The sequence below is a fragment of the Asterias amurensis genome, chromosome 16, assembly GCF_032118995.1.
Source record: "Asterias amurensis chromosome 16, ASM3211899v1".
In the NCBI taxonomy this organism is placed as follows: domain Eukaryota; kingdom Metazoa; phylum Echinodermata; class Asteroidea; order Forcipulatida; family Asteriidae; genus Asterias; species Asterias amurensis.
This window is the reverse complement of record NC_092663.1, coordinates 1,811,375-1,838,098: the sequence shown is the minus strand read 5'-3', so window position 1 is coordinate 1,838,098 and position 26,724 is coordinate 1,811,375. Positions and strand designations below refer to the sequence as shown.

General features: G+C 36.3%; 1 protein-coding gene across 2 annotated transcripts in view; it reads right to left on the bottom strand.

The window, feature by feature from the left end:
• Positions 1-26,724, bottom strand: part of LOC139949281 (secretin receptor-like) — a 163,032-nt gene that overhangs the window by 7,285 nt on the left and 129,023 nt on the right. The window contains exons 5-12 of one of the 2 annotated variants that reach the window (XM_071947690.1): positions 7,252-7,362; positions 5,832-5,926; positions 5,072-5,169; positions 4,100-4,274; positions 3,320-3,488; positions 2,029-2,089; positions 1,392-1,464; positions 894-973 (exon numbers count right to left, since the gene is read on the bottom strand). In XM_071947690.1, the coding sequence (XP_071803791.1) occupies positions 894-973; positions 1,392-1,464; positions 2,029-2,089; positions 3,320-3,488; positions 4,100-4,274; positions 5,072-5,169; positions 5,832-5,926; positions 7,252-7,362 (862 nt within the window). Of the gene's footprint in view, positions 1-887; positions 974-1,391; positions 1,465-2,028; positions 2,090-3,319; positions 3,489-4,099; positions 4,275-5,071; positions 5,170-5,831; positions 5,927-7,251; positions 7,363-26,724 lie in introns of both variants that reach the window. The other variant, XM_071947689.1, reaches the window with a different exon arrangement.

Below are 26,724 nucleotides of genomic sequence, written 5' to 3'. Positions count from 1 at the left end.
GATTCGAACCGATAACCTTGTGATTGCAAGTCCTGCAGTCTAACCACTTGACCAATGAATACAACTAGCCTCTTTCGTATTGTGACAATCTCCCCACATTTCTTTAAGATACTGGTTATGAATGGTGCACGTGCAAACAATCTCTCAGGTTGTGTTTTGGTTTCGCGGGTTTTAAGGAAGGGACCGTTCTGCATTCAACATTGCTGGCTGAATAATTAGGACGTAGTTTCTTACCAAACTCATCGATAGGGGCGTGTCCAATATTGAAGCAACTCATGACGTCACCTGTGACTTTTTCTTATATTAATTTGCATATTATAACTATCCTAGTGTGCAGTTGTTATTTCTATAATTTAACAATAATTTAAGAGTTAGTGGCGAAACATGGTAGTGGCAAAATTTAAGTTTCGAACCTTAGGCCAACTTTAAACAAACTTAAATTTGATTATTTGTAGTAATTGAACACAATTTATAGATCCCCAAAACAAAGTGAGTAATTATAAGCATAATCCCCAATAGAAAATAATATTTATGTTTGCCAAGTAACTGGGATCTTCTTCATGTGAAAAAAGAAAAGATATGAACATTAACAAAATCTTTTTTTTGTACTTTTGTATAGATGAAAAGTAAAAAATAAATAAAAACTAAAAAGTGAGTTTAAGTATATTGTAAATACTAAACACATAACTGAGCGAAATATTTTGTTAAAATCCTTAGTCCTTTTTTTCCTCTGAATTTTTTGCTTCGGTGACAAAAATATTCTCAAGTCCAAATGAAACTCAATACGGTTATTATACATCAAGACATTTCTGTCCTTTTTCTAATTAATGTGCGGATGGTAAAGGGAGTAAGCGGAGATTCAGCAGCCATCGGCCATGCCTTCTTACCTATACCTTCTCGCTTCTGCGGCGTTGGTGGCGTTTAGTTTGGTTGCTAGGACACGCAGGATGTTGAGAAACAAGATGAAGTTGATCTGCGGGGTTTAATATCAATAATAATACAAAATAGTCAGACAGATTCTATCTGGGTTCAAAACCTCAGATTGGCATTTGAGAGGTCAACATGACATTAATCTTGAAAAAATCGTTCAATATGATACTTTTGAATTCTAGGTGGCAGCAGACTAACGGTTTAACACGTTCTGAGTATGCATAGGCCGTATCTGAAACGGCGATTTCGGCTTCAGCTCTGGCTAGATTAGCGCGTCTACCAGTGTTGAAGAATAGGCAGACGCGCGCGATCTAGCCGTAGCTGTAGCCGAAGACGCCGTTCCGGTCACAGCCTAATACTTTTTCCAAGCTTGGGAAGAGAAATGAATTTACCTGTAAGTCTGCTGCCACCTATTGCCTATAGTCCCTAAAGTTTTTCATTGGTAACCTAGGTTAACTCACCACAACAGAGACCATTACCGGAGCCTTGATAATCCAGTACACATGCTCTTCTGTCATCTGCGCGAACCAGCACCTGTAAATATCAACAAACCTCACGTACAAATGTTGTTGATAGTATTTAGGGGCTGTGAAGCTATGATCCAAGCTTTGCGAAATTTCATTAAGCTGTTTATAAGCAGAAAGTACTGTTTGATAAATATCTTTGCTAATTTTAGCTGATAACCTGTAACATTACTAGTCTGTGATTAGCAGATTGTTGTGTCATGGAGGTAATGCTTAGAGACCGCTGAAACTTGGCCCAGGCCTGTGGATGTACATGGAAGTATGAACTCACACCTACAGCACGCGCGCGTACAAACTCATACGAAGGGAGGGCGCTTGTACGTAGTAACTGGATGAGAGTTTGATCACGACGACCCATGCCCTTTAAGCAGACCATTATGCCTTAAATACAAGTGAAAACAGAACAACTTTAAACATCGTTGGCGACAGCAGTATAAATACAGATCAAGAGCTAAGTCTTTAGAATGTTACCAGAAAGGTAACTTCAATATGGTTGAAAAAAAAAGAGTTTGGTCAATTGGAGTTGAATAATAAGGAAAGAGAACGACTGACTGTGGAATGAAAAAGAACCTACCCTTCTTCATGTGTGTATTCTTGCACTATCACCCACGGTACGACGAACAACAGAGGAACGCCTGTAAAATAAACACACTAATGTTAAGGTTGTGAAGTGCGTGGTCTCTTCATAATCAAAATCAAGACTATAAGGATTTGTTTCTAATTAACTATTTTATTAAATTTATAAATCAGAAAGAGGAAAGAATTTTCAATGTTATGTTTATCCCAGATGTCTTTGCTACAAATTGGCACTAAAAGTGTGTATTAACTGCACTACAATTCTGAAATTGAGTGGCGCATAAACCAGCATCCTTTTCAAGCCGGCTCTCTCGTAGAATTCATCGATTCCAAGGAGAAATATCTCGTCTCCATAACCATACCAACAAGCCCGCACCTCTGAGCATTCCGAAGTCAATAGAGTCTGGTAGCGAACTGTGGACCTCTTGTCCGCACCGGTATAAACACTTGGGAAGGCTGAGTCAAGTCGACCTCCAGAAATAACCACCTTGAATTACCAATTTGACTTCACTCTTATTGAATTAAAACTCCCCAAAGACAGGTCTTTGAAGTTAATACTATTTGCCGCTCGGTGCAAGTGGCCCTCCAGTGACGTCATACCATCCTCAATCGTTGCTTTGTTTTTCGTTTTGTAATGCCGCTAGTCAAAGATGGCGCGCACTTTATTTGATGTGCCGACAAGTTGGACATTAGTTTCGAACAAATAGAGCTAATTAAAATCTAGGATGACAGCGTGTGGTTGAATTGGAGTGAATAATTGTGATTTATTGACTCGCTCCTAAAACTATGTCAGGAGGAAAAGTAGGTCGAATGTGGACCGACTTTCCTGTGTACACGTCTTGCCATTCAATTATCGGTTATTTGTTAATCCAACTGCATGATCCATAAAATGACACTCAAACACATTGCGAACAATATTGTCAGCAGTGCAAATACCAAGGCTATGAATGCATAATGGGATCGAGGTTGTCTTGCGTAGGGTGTCATGGACGCGTGGTTAAGAACAACGAATTCAAGTTCTGGCGTTTAAACCATCGGATTGTAGGTTCGAATCCCGGTCATGACACTTGTGTCCTTGAGCAAGATACTTTTCTATAGTTGATTTTCTTCACCCATTAGTATAAATAGAGGTTGATACTGTGTATGAAAAGGTCTCTACAGCTCTAGAGCTCAGGGAGCTGATAAGGATTACAGGAATGTTATACATGTAAGCCCAATGATCAGGATACAAAAGTGCATTGAGACGGTTATTGTAAAATGAGCTAGAACTAGTTATTACTATTACTTACCCCATCCCAGAATGATGTACAGTTTAAGCGAAGACGATTCCGAGAACACGGCAAGAGTGATGAGCGCGTGTAGATACACGCCCTCTACGAGCAACCAGTAATAGTTGGATACCAAAGCATATTGACAGATAGTTATGACGATGGTCATGGCCATGTCGCAACCCAAATCCTGTGTTATAAAAAAAGTCGAGGCTAAAATTAGAATGACATGGTAGCAAAGACAAATACTCTAAAGTTGCCATATTGCTTTCTACAGTTTGCTTCGGGGATTACGACTACTCTAAACTACTCGAAGCAGCCATCTTGGTTCCTCATTGACAACACATGCGACACACGACGTGTCTTGTCGTGGCCGACCGATTACCGCCCTAGTGTTCTTTTCATTAGAGTGTGGGTTCAAGTCTTGACACTGTGTCTTTGATCAAGATAATTTACCATAGCTCTGTCCTTCGGATGGGACATAAAGCCGTGGGTCACGTTTACTAAGATAGTGCACGTAAAATAACCTGTCACGAACACTCCATCCTGGACGATTAGGGTCTAACCTCAGTGTTTCTGGTTTACATAGCAAGCACTAGTGTTAACAGGTTTCCTATACAAGGCTTGCGAGCAACAGTGATTAAGTTCACTTATTACGCATCCACGTTTCGTTATGAAAATTACGTAATAATAATAATAATGGTCTAACCGAAGCAAGGAAGCTGAGCACTAAACTGATCCCCTTTATTTGTTAAAATGAATTTACTTTAATGAAGACAGGACGCCAGACTGCAGTTTTACCTTGACAACATTTGTTCCATTAGCTGAGCTATAGTCATCGTGTTCTTCGGATTCCGTCAGTAACGCGTTGACGCTAACCGCATAAATGATGTCACGAACGAACATAAATACCGCCCTCAAGATGAACGACATGAAGAGATGCATGTGTATGGTGTTTCGCGGACATCGTAGTTTTCTTAAGGAAACAAAAAAATGACACAGATTGAGATGTACTCATTAATCCAAGGGAAATGAAACCGTTTCATATGACATATTATGCGAAAGATCTTTCTTTAAAAGGTTTTGTTTTGCAATTCTCAGAATCGATATGTTCAACTTAAATAATAATGTTTTGGGCAAAACATTATCTTTACATCAAATTTATTCTTCAACATGAACACCAAAACAGACATAGATGAACAATATCTTGTAATTCTTTGTTTCGTTCCTTAAGGCACAGAAAAAAAATGCCGCCCAAACCAAACACCGCCCAACCCTTCGATTTTAAAAACATCTCAACAAATTTGAAATTCACGATTCCTTTTAAGAAGCTACCACCGACAGAAATCACACGTTCACCCTAGGGATGTTTGGATACGAACCACCGCTAGCTGCTCGCCCCATTAAGATATTTTGACACCCGGGGCCATTTCACTACTCAATATGACTCTCTATTTCTTGCAAAGCTATAAAGAGGTGATTCAATTCAATTCACATTCATTTCCATTAACACATTTCCACACATTACAGAACTATTGTAATGCATAAACGACAGAATAAGAACAAACTAGCGCGAAAGCGCGTGGAGGCAAGGCCCAAAATAAGACACAGGTAGCTTGTACCGGCTTGCCTTTTATGATAACAAAATACATAAACAAAGGTACTTGCTAAGGACAATACAAAGACAAAACAAACAAGCAAACAGACATATAGACAGACGAACAAACAATTGGAGAAAATGGCAATGACAAAGTAAATTAATCTCATACTTACTTAAAATAACTGAAAATCGCCATTGCGATGACAAGAGCGAGTAAGGACAGGGAGTACCCGATACTATACACAATTCGTAGATACTGCAGAACAGGAGTCTATTGCATGGTAAAGGGAAAGAAGATTTAGTTTAAACACATTGAGCACTATTGGTAATTGACTAAGACCAGTCTTCTAACTTGGTGTATCTCATAATATGCATAACATAACGAACCTGTGAAAATTGGAGCTCAATCGGCCGTCGAAGTTGCGAGATAATAATGAAAGAACACCCTTGGCACGAAGTGTTGTGTGCTTTCAGTTGCTTGATTTCGAGACCACAAATTCAAAATCTGAGGTCTCGAAATCAAATTCGTGGAATATTACTTCTTTCTCAAAAACTACGTTACTTCAGAGGGAGCCGTTTCTCACAATGTTTTATACTATCAACAGCTCCTCATTAATTGTCGCCAATAAAGGTACTATAATGTGTTAATAAGTGTAACTATAGAGAACATCTAACTTCCGGGCTCGGATGGGTCTCTGTAAGCATGGGAGTTATAATGTTGAGTCTATCCTGACACTTCTGAACAACAACGGGATAAAATTGGGCATGTCGAGACACCATATGGACGTACACAGTTAATATCAGAAGGAGTTGTGGGATACCACAAGGTGTTATTAAAGGTATGGATAGGAAAATACCATAACAGACAAACTTGGTACCAAATTGGTTTATCGAGGCTGCCGTAAGGGTATGAACAAAATGAGTTGAGCGTACCGGTTCTCCTTCAGTATGTACGGTACACAGGGTGTAATTCGTCCACTCGCTGAACGTGCCGTTCGGCCAGCACGTCTTGTAGGCGAAGACGGGAGCTGAAACAACCAAGTGCAAATTTTTCAAGTGAGAAGTTATTAACAACATTAATCTAATTTATCACTCCCTAAAAAGATTGGTTTGTGTGGGAGTTCTGTTGTTTGTCATCGCAGATGGTGATTTCTTTTTTCTTCCTTCTAAAAATTAGTCTAGAATTTGATTTTCTACCTTCTGTGTTGTTAATCTTTTATTAATTCAGTCCGGGTGATAATCTATCCTTTGCAGGATCGGGTTGGAGAGGTTAGGATGCATATGATTGAGCGTAGATCTGTGTCATGTTGTCATATAAATGATTAGTTTCTAATCAAATTCCGTGGCTTTGCTTGGGATTTCAGTGGGAAAAGGGAGTAAAGAACTGGCGTAGAAATTGAAAGGTAATGAAAAAGCAGATCTGTTTACACCGCTGGGTGGATCAAATAACCAGCTAGCTGGGGAGTATCGGTGTGACGTCACGACCCTTGGCGAGCGCATTAGGGGATAATGCTCAATTGCATTGAATCATGGACGAACTTTTTAAACTGTGTTTCTTTCAACTTGAAATATTTTAGTTTTGAAATTGTGGCTTAAAAGCACTGGACATCTTTGGTTATTGTCAAAGACCAGTATTTTCACTTGGTGTATCTCAACATAATATGCAGACAATAACAAACATGTGAAAATTTGAGCTTAACTGGTCGTCAAAGTAGCGAGAGAAGAATGGAAGAAAAAACACCCTTGTTGCACAAGTTTGTGTGATTTCAGATTTTTTTGGAATTCGAGACCTCAGCAGCTGAGGTCTAGAATTCAATTCACATATTTTGGTAAGAAATTACTTCTTTCTCAAAAACCACGTTTAATTTTTACTTCAGAGGGAGCCATTTCTCACAATGTGTTATACTATCAACAGCTCTCCATTGCTCGTTACCAAGTAAGTTTTTATGTTGATAATTATTTTGAGTAATTACCAATAGTGTCCAGTGCCTTTAAGTTTTAATCTTCCTGCCGTCGATTTCACAAAACTCTTGCTAACTTAAGATTAATCTTAGGACTTAGGAAGAGTCCAACCCTGCACTGTAGCATGCAGACCTTAAGATTAATCCTAAGCTAGGACGAGTTACTCGTCCTAACTCGAGATAAGACGAGTCCTAACTCTTTGTGAAATCGACCCCTGATCACATAAAACTAACAATTTAAAATAGGTAAATAATTGTATAATTTTTTTGACAGAAACCTCACTCTTTCCGCAAATACATCCAGGTTAATTGTAGGTGCATAAACCTTTTTCAAAGAAATTTTGCTAGGTTTTTATACCTTTTTTTTTTCAAAAATGAAAGGAAATATTTACCTTCCGGATTAGCGAGGTGAACTGATGGACACGGTAGTTTGGCCGTAGTGTTAACTCTAGCCTCATCCCAGCATAGGATGGTATCCCATGTACGGTTACATCTAGGGGAACCTGGGAAGGAGGAAATCAAGATATCTGCTTAATTCTCATTTCTAACATTTTCGTGTCGATCCAGACGCTCTCAGTATCTTTACGATTGTTAAATGAAATTAATAAAACCATGCGAACGAAGTAATTAAATTAAAGGTACTTTGAAAATCACTTTATTTTCTTTATATCCAGGACTGTTTCAATGTCTTCTGTATTTTATGTATATCTCAATCAAATGAGATAGATTGGGAATCGTTTTGAAGTGGAATGTTCTGTTTGGATTTTATCAGTCTGGATATTATTCCCCTGGCAATTAATACACTACTCAAAATAGAGGGTTGATCTATAGGAATGGGGACCACTTTACCTAATGTCCTTTTTTATTGGAAAAGACGGGAGTCCATTCTAGATAGCTTTGCTCGTCGATCATAATTTTTTTGAAACAGCCATAGGGATCAGTTTCTATTTCTTATGTCTCAAAATCTCAGTAAGTAGTTGTTATTTAATGAGAGAGATTGTAAAGGAATGCTGCCCGTTCGGATGTGAATATCTATAGTCATTGCAGGTCTTAATCAATGCAAAATAGAAGACTTGTTATCTTGAAAATGTGAGCTAAACAAGGAACAGTTTAAAAAGCAAATATGTTTTATTCAGGGTAAGGCAGACCTTTTTTCTCACTTGAACTTCGGAGATTCGCTGACACTGATCCACAATAGTTTGCTACCATTGCTTTAAAATCAAAACTAAGCTGAAGTTGCAGGTAACCAACCACAATGCTATACATGTGACATGTTAATTTTGGCTGGTAACCTTAATCCGGTAAGCAAAACTATTTTGTGTGAAGCTATATTTTTTTTTGCGTAAGAAGCTTTTTAAAATCAGGCTCAGGTCTTGAAGAATTTCTCTGACAAATACTGTCAGGTGGGTTCAATTTAATTTCGGACGTATTTGCTTACAATCAATCCACTTGCATATGTTCACTTCAATCTGATTTCAACGCTACGGGAAGATGATATTCACAGTTTCACCTTACAAATAATCTACTAATTAAATAATTTCCCTCTAATAGTTTTCTATTTCACAGTTTTGTGTCATGCATGCAATGTGGACACGCATAGGGTACAGATGTGGAAATCGCCGCTTATAGCCCTAAGTTTCTCTCGCTTTAACGCCATTTAGGTTAATTTACGGTTGGCAGTGGGGCATTTAATCACATTTTGACGGGGATGATCGCGTCGTTGACCCCCACGGCATTGACCGGGAGGGGAGAGGTTGGTTTCCAGACAGAGTCCGGGGTTTTCAGACCGTAGTTCATCACCACCGTGGTTTCCCTTAGGGGACCGTGGGTAATATGTCTCGTTTAGCGTGCTTTACTTGAGCTGCGCCGTGCAGAGTAGATCAAAATGCCCCGGTAGATCGGGATGGTTCAACGGGCGGAAATGAAACGTAGTAACTAGAGAAGCGAGCAGTGCGCTACGGGAATTTACCGTTTAAATCAACAAATGAAAGTTTCAAGGTAATATGATTTAAAACTTGAGAACACCAAAACAGAGTGAGCAAAACAAGGGCAAAAGTCACCAGATTCGCAAACTGATAAATTGAATCTGCTCTAGAAACCCAAATTTAACTCCCTATATGTAAGGAACAGTATATAGACTCACCAAATTAAAGAAAAACATTCCGCCTTTTCACAGACTCTGAGAATTTAAGGAGGATAATTCGGTACCAAACAGTGCTCTTTCAAATCGATAAAGGAATTAAAAGAAGAAAAATAGTTTCTGAAATTTCGATTAGATTGTCATGATGATTTTAATGCAGACCATGTTTAGATTTAATGATGAACTATAAAGCTTTAACATGAAAATGGAACTCGTGTTTCGTATAAATTACTCTGGATTTATGTTTACACGAAATGAAGGAAAGAGTACCGCCCCCCCCCCCCCCCCGGAAACTAATTTGTGTGCACATTAGAACTGCCAATGTCGTAGTGCTTTTCAATGAGGGAAGTTTTGTTTTCTAGTTAATCGGTTCCAAACATGGATCCTTCAAAAAAACATCGGGACAAATTTTGAGGACGGCAATTCTGAAGTGCAAACAACAACTCACTCTTTCCTTGTGGCTAAAGACGCCCTCATCGTCCTACAACGAAGGACCATTTGAACTTAATATCTTCTTCCGGGTCATTTTGACCTTTGACCTAATATAGGCCGCGGCATTGGCACATTGTACAACCTGTACAACAAATACAACATGTCTGATTAAGTACTATGTGTGCGTTCGTTTAGCTTCCCTGAGTCGACCCCGGTGTGTGGCGTGTTTTTTCCCAGGACAAACGTGTGCAGACAATTACCCACGTTCGTCTTGGGAAAAAAAAACGCCACACACCAGGGTCGACACAGGGAAGCTAAACGAACGCACACTTTGTTAGGGAGAATGCCAAAGGAGGGTTAGATAGGTTAGGTGGTAGAGCGCCGGCACATTTCCGAAGGTCGTTTAGTTCAAATCCCGCTCCAGTAAAATATTGTCGTTAATATAACATTTCCCCAGTCAGTTTCTCTTGTGGTTTATGATTTCATAAATAATTTTTCTGCTCTAAACGGGTCCATCATTATGGAATACAACCAACCACAATCGAACTAGATAGACGCCATCGTTCAAAGCGGATATGACGTCACTAAAACAGTAGCCCTTGGCTCTCTTTAAGCGTCCCAGATAAAAGATGACCGCTTCCCAGACCTTAATCCTCGGATGATCACACATTAATCCCAGTGCAGATTGAAGAGTTTTTCTCTCCAACATTTTGTCGTAGATACCAAATGTCACGGGTCATGTAAAAATGAAGCATCAATTACTGTTTTGTGCATCCCTCGCTTCTCGAAGCTGCATCTCTAGCCCCGGGAAATAATGAAAAAGGACGTTTCTCGTCGGGAGGCGCAAGCCACCCACTCACCCCGTCTCCTTTGCTCTTCATTCATGCCTTTTAAAAATTCTTCGTTTGATGATGGTGATAGATTTCAACTTAAGGTTAAGACATAAAAGTCTTTAGGTTTCATTCGAATTTGGCTTTGAGATACTTCGACACAGTATCTCGTTGTGTTCTTTGCTCTCTTGTGTCCGACCTGCGCCCGAATTCGAGCTCCTTTAAGCATAAAAAAGCTAAGCACAACAAAATTGTGCTTACCAGAATAAAATTACCAGCCAAAATACCATGTCACATGTACAGTTTGTGACTTGCCCATTTCTGCTAATCAGTAACATTATTCCTGACCTTTCCCTCCTGTTTGGTTACGTTAGACTTCATCAATAACACTCACACAAATTTCTCAGTGCAATATTTGTTATAAAGATTTAGTGTGGCTGGATAATGAGCCCTTTGCTAATGTAAAGAGTAAACGAAGTGAGATATTCCTCATACATCAATGCTTTACAAATACTTCAACTAGTACAAAAAGGTTTGCACAATACAAAACCAGGTTACCCGGAAAATTGCTATGTTACGTTGACCAGCGCCTGTTCATAAATATTTAAGCTCCATTTGTAAGCTAGAAGCTTTGAACAGTTTGACCCTGAACATGGCTCAAAGGGGCAATGTTGAGTTCAAAATGAATGACTGCACTGCTGCTTTAAGAGAGTGGACTAAATTGGAAGTGTCTTGAGAAAACTGTAGATGGATGAAGGGAAACAGAGCAGAAGATGTAGAGATGAAATTAAAAAAAGTAAAGCGACACAAGAGGAATCTTGTGACTGCTGCCTAAAGCAATGTTGACTGGGAGTCTCTGGACAATGCAAGACAAGGTGTGTGTGGGAGGAAATGGATAGGGACTTCAAACCCACGTGTGCGTGGAAGGATTCGAAGCTCTCCCCACAGATATGAGAGACAGACTAACCGCACACAACAGCAATCTCAATAGACCTTATCGCAAATACTCGGTATACCCACGCAATACGCGTGGAATGAGGTGCATGCTGGTCTATACTAGCTAGCGATCAAGTCTGGGCCCAATTTGATGGCTCTGCTTACCGCCGAATTCTGCGCTTACGATCACGATTCCCCGCTTACGTGCTAGCGCCGATTTCTGCGCTCGCCTTGTATAAGCGTAGAATGCATAGTTACGTGTAGTACGCACGCGCAGAAACCAAAATTTGCCGCTAACCCCCTTGAAATACGCTTGCCGTAAGTCAGGATTCTGTGCTTACGGCAATCAGAGCCATGAAATTAGGCCTTGATCGCTAGGTAAACCAGCTTGCACCTAATTCAACAGTTAGCGCTTGCGCAATGGGTATTAACGAAAAAAGACATGTGTGGGATTGATAACGACATCTTCCATGGCATGAATTACGTGATAGAGGTTGATGTTTATTTGAGATAGAGGTTGACACGTAAACTCTCACTCCCTAAATACAATCTGGCAATTGGATTAATCAACTTTGCTCAACCCCCGCCGTAGTTTATTACGTACAATAATGTTACTACGGGGTAGAAGGTTGATTTGTTTTGACTCTGTGGTACATTCTAATCAAGTCGGATCCCAAGGTGGATGTACTGAGTTACTACAATCACTTATATTTAACATTCTCAATGCCTTCTGATCGATGCTTTGGAAAATCTTAATCAGCCAAACGCCAATTCTACACTAGTGGCTGTTTGACAGGTTGTAAACAAGTTCTACCTTAGAAAAAGCTAAAGCTGTGTACATTTATGCACACTGTTATACAAAACAAGTACAAGATAACCCAAACTTATTTAAAACTAACCAGTCGGTTTCCATTGTGGCTGTGGTTTATTCAAGAACTAATCAGCCAAACGCCAAGTGTACAAGTGTTTATTTGAGGGTAAGGCAACTACCTTAAAACAAAAGGTTGAACCCGTCTACAACTTTGCACGCTGTCTTAAATGACAAGACAACCAGTATATCATTAAAGACTTACACTAATTTTTCCGTTTGGTTAAATATTTGATATTACAAGAACTGTGTACTAAACAAGAGTTAGATTAGTTTCAACGTTATATTATAGGTTATATTTTACCGCTTTTCCTATAAAATCATTGGTGACGTGACAAACCCTAATCATTACTTCTCTTTTGTTTTCATCTCAAAGCGCATATAGAGACTTCACTGTGATTGTGATGTGCGCTATGCAAAAGTGGTTCATTGTTATATTATTATTATTATTATTATTATTATTATTATTATTATTATTATTATTATTATTATTATTATTATTATTATTATTATTATTATTATTATTATTATTATTATTATTATTATTATTATTATTATTATTATTATTATTATTATTATTATTATTATTATTATTATTATTATTATTATTATTATTATTATTATTATTATTATTATTATTATTATTATTATTATTATTATTATTATTATTATTATTATTATTATTATTATTATTATTATTATTATTATTATTATTATTATTATTATTATTATTATTATTATTATTATTATTATTATTATTATTATTATTATTATTATTATTATTATTATTATTATTATTATTATTATTATTATTATTATTATTATTATTATTATTATTATTATTATTATTATTATTATTATTATTATTATTATTATTATTATTATTATTATTATTATTATTATTATTATTATTATTATTATTATTATTATTATTATTATTATTATTATTATTATTATTATTATTATTATTATTATTATTATTATTATTATTATTATTATTATTATTATTATTATTATTATTATTATTATTATTATTATTATTATTATTATTATTATTATTATTATTATTATTATTATTATTATTATTATTATTATTATTATTATTATTATTATTATTATTATTATTATTATTATTATTATTATTATTATTATTATTATTATTATTATTATTATTATTATTATTATTATTATTATTATTATTATTATTATTATTATTATTATTATTATTATTATTATTATTATTATTATTATTATTATTATTATTATTATTATTATTATTATTATTATTATTATTATTATTATTATTATTATTATTATTATTATTATTATTATTATTATTATTATTATTATTATTATTATTATTATTATTATTATTATTATTATTATTATTATTATTATTATTATTATTATTATTATTATTATTATTATTATTATTATTATTATTATTATTATTATTATTATTATTATTATTATTATTATTATTATTATTATTATTATTATTATTATTATTATTATTATTATTATTATTATTATTATTATTATTATTATTATTATTATTATTATTATTATTATTATTATTATTATTATTATTATTATTATTATTATTATTATTATTATTATTATTATTATTATTATTATTATTATTATTATTATTATTATTATTATTATTATTATTATTATTATTATTATTATTATTATTATTATTATTATTATTATTATTATTATTATTATTATTATTATTATTATTATTATTATTATTATTATTATTATTATTATTATTATTATTATTATTATTATTATTATTATTATTATTATTATTATTATTATTATTATTATTATTATTATTATTATTATTATTATTATTATTATTATTATTATTATTATTATTATTATTATTATTATTATTATTATTATTATTATTATTATTATTATTATTATTATTATTATTATTATTATTATTATTATTATTATTATTATTATTATTATTATTATTATTATTATTATTATTATTATTATTATTATTATTATTATTATTATTATTATTATTATTATTATTATTATTATTATTATTATTATTATTATTATTATTATTATTATTATTATTATTATTATTATTATTATTATTATTATTATTATTATTATTATTATTATTATTATTATTATTATTATTATTATTATTATTATTATTATTATTATTATTATTATTATTATTATTATTATTATTATTATTATTATTATTATTATTATTATTATTATTATTATTATTATTATTATTATTATTATTATTATTATTATTATTATTATTATTATTATTATTATTATTATTATTATTATTATTATTATTATTATTATTATTATTATTATTATTATTATTATTATTATTAGTAGTAGTAGTAGTAGTAGTAGTAGTAGTAGTAGTAGTAGTAGTAGTAGTAGTAGTAGTAGTAGTAGTAGTAGTAGTAGTAGTAGTAGTAGTAGTAGTAGTAGTAGTAGTAGTAGTAGTAGTAGTAGTAGTAGTAGTAGTAGTAGTAGTAGTAGTAGTAGTAGTAGTAGTAGTATTATTATTATTATTATTATTATTATTATTATTATTATTATTATTAGTATTATTATTATTATTATTATTATTATTATTATTATTATTATTATTATTATTATTATTATTAGTATTATTATTTATTACGTATCAATTTCAACCTCAGATGACTTTTACTAATAACCTCGTCAACAGACACATTGAATTAATCGAACCCACACTCATTTGTATTAATGGGAAATGTCTAGAGTCACGAGAAGGGTATCGCTTACCAAATCGTCGCTCGCTTCAAATTGTAGTTTAATTTAGGGGGGGGGGGTGGCAAGATTGAGGGGAAAGAAAGGGTTTTACTGGGGTGGAGACCGTCGGTCTCCTCGGGGCTCTTAGTACGTGCTCCTGGTATAATTGCTTGGGATTCCCAAAAGAATGTGTTTTTATGCAATTACTCCAGTAAAATATTTGAGTTTGACTTTCTCAGCTTATCTAAGATTATTTCATTAGAAGAAAAAGACGGACGATTGAGTTCAATACAACATATTCGGGCAATGCTTGCGTGTGCGTGTACGATCCGAGTCCATCTGTGTTGAGTACTTTTTATACCAAACTTCGATTGTATACAATAATTACCGAACATAATATTTTCACTCTGAGAATCGCAATACGACTGAACACGTTTATATTAAACGAAACCAAGATTAATGCATTGTGAATTAAACTGCCGATAGACATCACAATTATCATGGTGCGGCCCTCACAATTTTTCTCCCATTCGAATCAATGTACAGAACCGAGACTGGGAGAAAAATAGTCTGGTTTCTTTTTGTACAATGGGTATTTGCATATCATTACTGTTATTGAACACGGGGAACACGACCAAGATGGTGGTGGTGAGGACTAGTTGTTCTATGACCTGGGTGTGAGGAAATTGGTGCACATTCCTCATGCCAGTTACTTGGGGTCACAGTGACTTTGTTTTAGGAAGAGAACAAAAAACAATGACGACAAAAATACAGGCCTATAGTGAACTACAAGCCTCAACTCATACGATGACCCAGGTACTCACGGTCGGTCAATTCGAGATACCGGGCATTCGCTCCTTTCCTCCCGAGCCATGAGGCCACATCTCCGCTGAATTTGACATCATCCCCGGAGGGAACGTTCTTATTTCATTTCCCTAAAACTACACACAGTATTTTCTTAATCCATTATAAGGACCATTTGAAAGTCCATGAGAACTCAAGAATCCTTACAAACCCAATCAGCCTGGTATCCACGTATCATTAACCCTCTCTCTAAAGACAACCAGTCGATACTCCCTCGTGGATAATCATGATTAAGAGCATCAAGCGGAACCCAGAACTAAGTCAGTCTGATTACAAACGGCAAATTAGAGCAGACTTATTATGTAGAAAACCTAGTTACCAGATCGTTGGCCTGTTGCAAACGACCGTGCGATCACCAGTCAGGATACCCAGCGACTCTCCTGATCACACAAAATAGCAGTTTTATGTTACAGCAAGGTAAAATGTGATATTAGAATCCCCTAAGGGACATTAGGTACCAGACATTTGAAACGACTAAGTGATAAAGACATATTTTTTATTACCTTGGGGTACCAGCGAAGGGGGTAGGTTTACGTACGCCAGAAAGTAATTCAGTATCAAGAAGAATGAGGTTTGACTGTACTTAGAAATAGAATAGAAACAGTTATCAGTTAGTTGACAATCACCCAGCGATCCCAACTCGAGTCTGAACTGCCCTGAATGATATTCTTCACCCAGGTCTAGGTAGACCACAGACCTTTTTGTTACAACGCCACAGTACTTTGCCAACCGAGGTTGCAAAACTATGGAAGGCCATAAATGCAGGACAAAAACAGATAGTTGCTGTTTTTAACACATGATGACACAAACATTTAAACGTGGTGTTGAGGTTGTGGGAAGCATTGCAAACAATCATTGGAGGTATTTCATTTATTGAAAAAATGATTTTTTATTTAACACATGTTAAGACAATATTTAGTGTTTTAATGACACTCGGCCGTCCATGCCAACCAGCTTGGTGTTGTCCTCAACACTGGAAATGTAATGGTTTTTGCAAACCGTTTAAGATGACTCAAGTTTAAAGAGGCGTGTTGTAAACTACACTGTCCCCATTATTTCGTTCCCTATGGAGACCAATGACGAAACAAACAGGGGAAAATAATTTGACTTCATAGGGGAATGCTCCACAAGAACATACTTGTGTACAAAGTCTATGGGAAACTGTTAAGTTCAGGGCCAAAGGAAATAGCAAAAGATGTATCCACATTGATGCATTTTCTGAGAATGTGTGTTTAAGACATATTATTTTTACTTAAAGCCATTATACACTTTCGGTAAACAGTACTGTCCAAGTGCCACACTTCGTGTATCACAACTTATATATAAAATAACAATCCTGTGGAAATTTAGGCTCAATCGGACATCGGAGTAGGGAGAAAATAACGGGAAAACCAACTCCTGTTTTCGCGCGTTTCGCCGTGTCATGACATGTGTATATAACAAATCCGTAATTCTCGCTAACGAGAATTTATATTGTTTTACCGTTTTCTCAAAAAGTAAAGCATTTCATGGACTAATATTTCAAGAGAAGTCTTTCACCATTACCTTCTGTAAACCCTGTAAATTATTTGTAAATCTGTGAACTTTTTTTTTTGTTCTGTACCGAAAGGGTCCAATGGCTTTAACCCGATAGATTTGTCGGTGGTGAGGAAATAGTAACATCAACATCAAGTCGACTCTCGTCGGACTAAAAATAACAAAAGACAACGGATCGGCGCCAGAAACGAATTTCACTTTTTGCCCATCGATAGATGACATATGACGTCATGAATACTTAAATAAAAACTCACCTGATTGCGTAAAACAATTCAAACCGTTGTCAAAACAACCTGACATTCCACTTGAACAAGTTGCAGCTCAAATCTGGATTCAAGAATTCCACATCTGCAGAATTGTTTTGTTGATTGGTTTACAACATTGATTTTACCCTCAGCCCAATCAGTCAGAATGTCCTTTACTTGTATGAACAGAAAAATTTCGTTTTGAAACAGTCGTCGACTAACAGTCCAGCCAAGCCTTAAGCATTGTAGAAACCGTTCCGACGGCTATAGCAAATACCCAATCTAAAGTCAACTAGATTTCATTTTTGGTTTGTTTCATCAAATGACATCAAACAGAGCGGAGAAATTAGCATAATTCACAGATTCGCCTCGACGCAAGACTATACCCTGCGTGGGAAAATTGATTTGTGCCTGGGTTCACAGTGTGTGAGTAACCTCCATATTGGCACAGGCCATGCTCACCATGGTTTTTTGGGCAGAATTCGCTTTGGTTAACCAAACAACATAGTCTACGTTACAAGACGCTCAGATTAAAAACAAACATCAGTTTAAATTGGATTGATCTCTTAAGTCAGACAATTCACATAGTGAGTACAATTTTGTACGCCCCTACGTTCCAAAATAGCTGTTTGTTGTTACGAGACTTTGCTCTTAAAATATAACTGCGAAAACATCCGATGTCTTGATTAACAGGATTTGCTTCATCTTTTTTTTTTTTTGGCTTCTTTTCTCATTTCGTGGCGTCTCTTCACACCAAAAGAAAAATTGCCAACTGAACTGAATTAGCTGTAGAAAGATTTTCATCACGAACTTGTCAAAACGTTATAACGAAAATGTTATTGTTGCACTGTTGATCTTCTTGATGACTTTTTTTGTAAATCTGAGTAAGACCAACGTGTAGCATATTTACTAGAAGTCTACCTACCAGAAACCCAATCAAATTTGTTCCCATTATTTGTGTCTGATAACCATAAAAAAATTAGTATATGCCTTATATCAAATTAAGGAACGCTGGCTAAGTGTTTCGACCCAGAAAAGATCGGGCATTTTGTCCCGTCCATTGCAATCATAAATTTAATTTCTACAAGTCCAAGGGATGGAATTTTTATTCCAGATTATAACCTAGAAATTAGCCACACTTCCCCGTTTTAGATGTGAAAGTTAAAAGTACTGAGCTAAACTCTCTCATGTAACTGTAAACGTCAACAATGGAACATTGACGATTTTGGTGGAGTAAATTTTTGCCCAAAACTTTTTGAAGATGTTTGGCAGACTTGGCGTTTGAGGGAATCGTGACTGATCAATTCGTAATAAAATTATCGTACACTCTGTGAAGAAACTGATTTGAGTGATCTCGTAGAAAATTTACCCCCTTAAATCTAGCAAAACCATGTATACGGTGACTCTATTTGAGCACGTTCCGCGACCTGGTTGTCCAATTTACCCGAAGGAGTTCTCAAAATTAAGAGTGAAATCTCAAACACTTCGAGCTAAAAAAAAAAAGCAACGAAAACACAGATTTCCCTCATCCTTGGTAAAGAATCGACGTGTTGTTAGTATGTTCAAACTGACAGTCTGTGTCACTGATGTAATGTAGACGTAATTAATGTACATGCACGTGCAAGGAGTTCCCTTTGCACGAAATGTTGTCCCAAAGTGCACGTCATTATAGTGGGCGTGACAAAAAAATCAATAACACACCGACAGAGGGCGCCTTAAAATTTAAACAAGTTACAACATGCTCCATATTGAACTGGATGTTCATTGACGTTTTGGTATTCAGGGTAGCTAGATACACTTAAGACAGCTGAATCTACATTTTTCTTCTATCTGTTAAAGCCAGATTGGAAGATTCATATTGAACTGGATGTTCATTGACGTTTTGGTATTCAGGGTAGCTAGATACACTTAAGACAGCTGAATCTACAGTTTTCTTCTATCTGTTAAAGCAAGATTGGAAGATTCAATAGGACAACGTGTGACCTTAACCTACATTCAAGATGAAGGTGATCGATGCGTGAACTCAATGAGTACATTGTATGCATCGTGGAATTCCAACTCTACTGGAAAAACCAGATGGTCTATGGCACAACAAGTACCATGATTAAGCTGTTCTTTTGCGTGGATACAAAATCGGACAACTATTCTTCCTGGTAGCTGAGCTGTCGATGTGCACTAGACTCTAGCAAATTCCAGGGCAAATTCCACCCTGAATCTGGGTTCCATAAGCCATTTTCAGATCTAGTGGACACAATACTACGACACTATAAGGTCTTGGTAAATCTGTCTGTAAACACCCAAACCAAACACTCCTATCACGTCCGCCTTATTTGAAAAGGGCCATCGGGGCCTGACCCATTCTACATAAGAATGTGGCCATGACCTTTCCTAAACCAGAATATGGCCCGGAATCTGTGTCAAACTGACCCTCAAATGGGTCAAACAAACACAGATTGTGAGTTAGAATCCCATGTTGGGCTGAGCCATTTCTGAGTCAAGCCTATGATATGGAACTTGAGTCAGTTCAGAACACTGAGTGTTTAGAGAGCAGGCTCGAGCTCTCGTCTGCATGGTGTGGTATAGGTTCAGGTCCTGGCGTCGATTTAAAAAAGATAGCCCTACTAAACTTAGGACTAGTCGTAGGAGTTACTAAAAACTTAAGGCTCTTCCGAAGTTAGGACGAGTAATTCGTCTTAACCCCAGGTATAAGACTAGTCTTAACTCCAAATTCAAATCCACACCTGGTCATGGCACTTGTAATACCTTAATGCATCATGCTTCCGAAGGTTTGATTTGTTAGAAAAGGGGTGAACACAAAAGTGTTTCTTGCATGTGTTGGCAACAGATTGCGCCACAACTGGTGGTCAGATAATACGTCCCATGGCCTAATTGTTTGCCTTTCATAAAACAATATTCACTTTGAGACGCCCGTGGATGAAAAATTGCTGTCCTAAATTGTGTATTATGATATCAATCTTATCAAATAAAACTGTTGCAATTGAGGGAAACGAATGATGGAGTGACTTGGCATATCACGCTGAGATTTGACGGATTTCCTACAACATGCTTGAAGAAGTTCATTCTAACAATTCAATTGAAATGCATTTCCCAACGGTGGCTATCAACGAAGAGATTGAGCAACTGCCAATTTTAGATTGAGTAATTCACTGCCACTGTATAGTCGCACTGGGAGCTCAACATCATGTTTGGAGAAGAAAATATTCCCGATACTATCTATTTAGTTCGCAACATCTGTTCACCTCAGTATGTATACACAGACTAAAAAACAAACCAACCCAGGGCGACTGCAATATTTCGTGTTGTTGCAAATTCTGTAGACTTTGCTTATAGGTCAAAACTGGAGTTACCATTAATTCACACTCCCTGAAGATTTAGAGTTATAGAAAAACACTAATAACAAACGCACAGTGTTAGCAGCTGCAACTTAGCTGCAAGTTTGGTGATTGTACTCAGGTAAAATGTTGATTTACATTTAACTCACAATCCTCAAATTAACCCCATTAAACACTAAAAACAAAAGTTTGGCAGATTTTACTTAGATTCAGTCGCGAAAATTGTAGTCGGCTCTATCAACCAGGATAAATTTAGCTTCAACATCCACATAAGCAAACACGTGGGCAGACCACGCGTTTCAAATTTCAGATTTTGAAAGTTGACGGTTGACACAATGTATGGAGCGCTATGAATGGACATGAAAAGCAACAAGCAAAACCCACATTGGATGTCTACTACAACAGTACGCAAACCAAGTGGTTACTTGATACTACTAGGTGTTGGCTTTCATACTTTGTTAATCGGTGAAGGTACAACGTAGAGTGACGCATTTGGCTTGCCTTTAAAGACAACGGAAAGGAAATGGCTTAATAGATACCAAGACGAAATAAACATCATGTATGACGTCATGACACCTTGATGACGCAATTGCATTTATGCAAATTTACCCGTCGTACAATTCATTTTAGTGTGACATTTGAAATTTGTATTGGAACCAAGACATTAAGATAGGACGTCACATTTTCAAAGTGTTTCGAGCAAAACTAAAGGTTTGTTTAACCTGTAAAAACATCCATAGAATAGACACTTGCTGTTGTAACGTTTGTTCTTATTTTAGCTGTAAATAAATAAAATTATTACTCTCCCCACGGTACAATGAAGCTGTTGTTTGGGTAGGGGTGCCTTCTGCCAACTACACAAACATGGCCGAGGTGAAAGACCAAGGACTGGACACCGGCTATTTCGCCATGTCCCCGCAAGCCTTCATCCATTGTTTGAAGACACTGCAGCCGATTTCGCGAAATGCTAGGATAAACCCTATTTCGACTAAGAACGAGTATTAAACTCGCCCTAACTTAGTTTGGGTTTAGTGCGTCCTAATGTCTATGGTAGCGGAACAGGAACATGAACTCATCCTAATTCCTGAGATTAATCACCAGTTAGGAAGAGTTTTTGTGAAATCGACGTCTGGACACGTTTGGTAATTACTCAATATTATCAAACACAAAATGACTTGTGCAACGGAGAGCTGTTGATAAAACAGTGAGAAACGGCTCCTTCTGTATCAATGTATTTTTTTGAGAGAAACAGGTAGTTTCTCACTAAAATATTTTAATCTGAGAAAGATTTCAGGCCTGAAGCCTTTCTCATGCTTCGTAACCAGTTGAGCTTAACATTCTCACAAAACGTGTTATTGTTATGCATAATGCTGTAACACGCCAAAAATAATGAGAATATAAACTGGCCGTTAGAAGGGGTGATGTTTCATTGCCTATTCACTTTGTAAAAACAAGTATGTATGAGGAGTAACTGAAGTTATATATCAATCTAAACAAGGGTAAAGTGTCTAGTGAGCGATTTACATTTTAAATCAAATCGGTGACTATAAAGTAGAGAAGGTGTTTTGCCACGAGGGGCGCTATAGCAGAAAGTGCCAACACAAGATGCCCGTCGGCAAAACGAAAGTTACGCACTCAGACCGAAGAACTTAATCAATTGAAAAGTGCAGCTTCTTAAAGGCAGACACAACAAGTGGGTACAGTGAAGGAACTGAATACAAAATCTAACCCAAATGGAATGTCGTGGTGAGACACCGTACCAGTTTAACTTAAAAACAACAGTGGAACTCTATGTTTAATTATAAATACCACCTGCTCTTCAAAAACACCACGTTTGGTAACTGTAAAGACCAGTATTCTCACATGGTGTGTTCTAGCAAATGCTTAAAATATAAAACCTGTGAAAATTTGGGCTCCATCGGTAATCGAATTTGCAAGGAAATGATGAAAGAAAAACAACCTTGTTGCATTACTTTGTGTGCTTTCATGCCAATGCGTAATAAAAAGGCTTCAGTTAAAGTGTCCATGCTAAATAATGATGTATATTCCACCATGGGCTAAACATTTGGCCTGAACTGGTCATCAAAGTTCCAAGAATAAGAATTAAGAAAGAAAACACAGCTTGTTGCACCTTTGTGTGCTTTAAGATGCTTGACAAAGGCTTCAGGCCTGAAATCCTTCTCTGAATCAAATATTTCAGTGAAAAATTACCCTTTTTTCCAAAAAATATGTTACTTCAGAGGGAACCGTTACTCACAATGTTTTATACTATCAATAGCTCTCACTTGATAGGTAAGTTTTCATGCTAACAACTATTTTAATTAATTACAAATAGTGTCCGATGCATTTAAAACAAGAGTCGTTTAACTCTGACTGATTCTTCAGGAATACAACCAGGTTGCTTCAGGTTCCTCTTTTTAGTATATCTGTCTACAGTACGCTCACCCTTCCATCCCTGTCTCCTACCCCATTTCTAGATTACACGCTGACTGCACAAGATAACAACCCCGTCTCCTGTTCATTTTCTCCCGCCTTCGACCTGTCCCTGCAACCGCCTTGGGCACCTAGGGTGGATAGTTTTTAATGTACGCCGTTCTCAAAAAAAGTTAACCATCGTATGGATCTCATGATGCTGTAAGAAATGAGGTAAAAACTGTAGCCAGCTGCCATAGCCATAGCCACAGAAGCCGAAGTCACTTAATTCTTACAGCCATAGTATTATTCAGCCAACTTCTCGCGTATAGAAGTCATGTCCACTATCAAATTTTCTATACTTTTGCTCACTTTTTATCGTTATCAACAGTGCCTTTAAAGCCGCACATTCAAATCGATATTTTCGGAACCTTTGAAGACAATCAAAACTGATGAAATCAAAACTGTAAGAATCCGAATGAAACGGTGCCGTTTACATCACCCTTTTTGATAAGTATACCAAGAGCTATCCTAAGGACATGGTATTTTTTGCAAATATCTAGCATAGTCATGTCTATAAACAACTGTGTCTACTTTTGTAAAGTTTTTATTATTATCATTATATACAATGGCTTTAAAGCCACACATTCAAGTCGATATTTTCGGAACCTTTGAAGACAATCAAAACTGATGACATCAACATTGTCAGGTTCCGAATGAAACCTTTTTCATCACCCTTCTGTGATAATTACCAAGTGCTATCTTTGAGTTCAAATCATTTCCTCGCGCTAGATTCAAGTTTTCGTAAGAGTGCCAATGCAAACCTTTGTTGCATAGAACGAAGAGAGTAACAATAAACCAGTGACAGATTTCAATCTATAGCAAATTGATCATAGGATTGGCGATAGTGAAATGTATATTGCTTCGTCTTCGTTGCCTCAGCTAGCCACATTGCCGCAGGAATGTTGACGGTCAAAACAGACGAGAACGCCCTGGTTTAATCCAGCAGTGGCCGGATGGCACTGTCGATAATTACGACTGCTTGCACACATCTCCTTACTCCGGTCTTTAACTCCGGCTAAGTCACGCACCAGGTATATCAATTTGAACCGGAATCCTGCAAAGCAGAGGGATTTCTTAGGAAGATTTCTATTTCACGCTTAACTAATCAGCAAATAGCTGCCTGGTTTACTGGTAATTTGCTGGTCTTCTCCCAAGCTTAGTTTAATTTCCGAGGCGGGAACTTTGTAAAAGAGTTTGCTGACATCGCTCCGTTGCTGCTCTTTTAACAGATTTTTGCAGGCCTCATTTCATGCTTGTTTTAATTTCCAAGGCGGGTCTTTTGTAATAGGGTTTGCTGACATCGCTAAGTTGCTGACCTTATTAGCAGTGAGTTTACAAACAACGAACTGAAGATGCGTTTATTGTTTGCACTAGTCAATGAGTGGGTAGAGTTTGCACTAGTCAAGTCGTGTCTGGCGTATCACACTCCTGGGAAATGTGGGTTTTATGGGCTGGTGGACAAACAGTCCAGAGTGTTTATTTTAGCAGACGAAGAGAGATTCTCTTGACGGCCCATATGGTCTCAAGCACCGGTCCCCTTGGACGGACCAGCTCGAGACGCTAACTCCCCGTGCCTTTTGTGAAAAAAGTATGGCCATCTTTACCAAAACTCACTGCGTACAAAGTATGTTGAAACCAACAGGGCACATCTTGTTGGGTATGGCAAAAGAAAATAGAGCGAATGTCCCTTACGAAGCTCTTGGTGTTAAGTTTAGGTAAAACAGTAATTGGCTGCGGTAGTGGAATATTAAACAAGAATTTTTTTCAAAAGAACATGATAATCTAGCAGCAGTTATATACAGATGTGTACCGCGAGTTATTTATGTTACCAAACAGTTTATTAGTCGGTAAACACAGACTACTGTCTTTTGAAATTGTTATAACTTGATACTTAAAACATTCAGGTGTTATATAATAAACTAAATTCTTCACCTCCGAATGATCAACTGTGTGATGAGGTGTAATAACTTCCATAAATTCACATGCACGCAGCCACAAAGTCACATTTTTTTACTTTCCCAACATAACCGTTCTCCGTTCAACTCATAACGCAGCAGTCTTTTTCAGTTGCGCTGAAAAAATTGATGTTGAGATTGCAGTTTGGATTACACCGAATTCAAAACTTCGTGCAAAAGGACACGTTCAGTCCACTTCCTCGCTAGAGACGTCTTTATATTGATCCTCAAATATAACATAACCTTCGTAGCATGAAGGAGAGTTTCCCCCTAATAATGACCACCCTAAGTCTCAGTCAACATGCAAGCAATGAGCTTTACTGCATTCACTTTTTCCTCTATCGGGTGTTTTGTCTGAAGATGAAACCCAAAACTATGGATGCTGGGCAGAAGGGGAGGAAAATAGAGTATCGGAGACAACTACATGACGAAAGAGGCTAGATTCTTGATTTGCTTTTTCAATCTTCTGGAGGCGTGAGGGACTAAAGAGGTATGCTTAAGGAAGAATAATATGCGGTCTTGAAAACATTCTGAAGGTGAGGGATTGTGTCGAATGCCGTGTACGATAGATTCGCAAAGTTTTTAGATCCTAATTTGATAATTTTGAAAATTGTCATCAAAGCCTTAACTTATAAACGGGACTCTTAACGCCCAAGTGCGAACTGCGAACCATAGGCCGAGTGTTAGTTCAAAACAATTTGCCTAACAAACAATGACAGGCCTAAGTTCTTACAGCACTTTTTCGCAGCGCTGTGGCAAAATCAAACCTCATCAGATAGACAGAAAATTCCAGAAAATGGTTAATCGCGAGCATTATCTTACAACTAATGTTATGATAGTACATGGTTTGTCATGAAGCATTGTGACTGCCGGTGGGCCAAATAGAATCATCGTTAGTCTATCTTTGTTTTCAAGAACATGCTCTCAGCTGGCTTCATACTTATATAAAACTTATTATCTGGAGAAAACTCTGCAAAAAACATAAGCCCAACTTAACGTCTTATTTATTAATTTATTTATTTTTCCTAAATCTGTATTTTGTCCAAAATGTAAAGACCATTGAAAACGCACCAGTTAAACCTTTTTGCTGATTAATTCCTCTCCTGCTGCCTCTGGCTCCCTTTCAGTCATACACTTGATATTGAGGACATCCCTAACCATGGCAATGCCTCCAAGGCTCTCAAAAACCCAACCTCCCATTGATTGAAGATCTTAAGACTCCTTTGCCCGCATCTTCTCTAGTGACACAACAGAAAGTCAAAAAGCTTGGATTATTGCGTAATTCAACGAGACACGGTCAATAGAGGTCGCGATTATTTGAAACCAACCAAACAGACTCAAGCAATAGGGAAGTCAAGGAACTAGCCACCTCCGGAACAAACTTCTGCGGGGGATGAGCTCAATTTTCAGGCAGGCGGAAACTTTGTGTTTGATCCGAGAATAAATACTAAGAAAA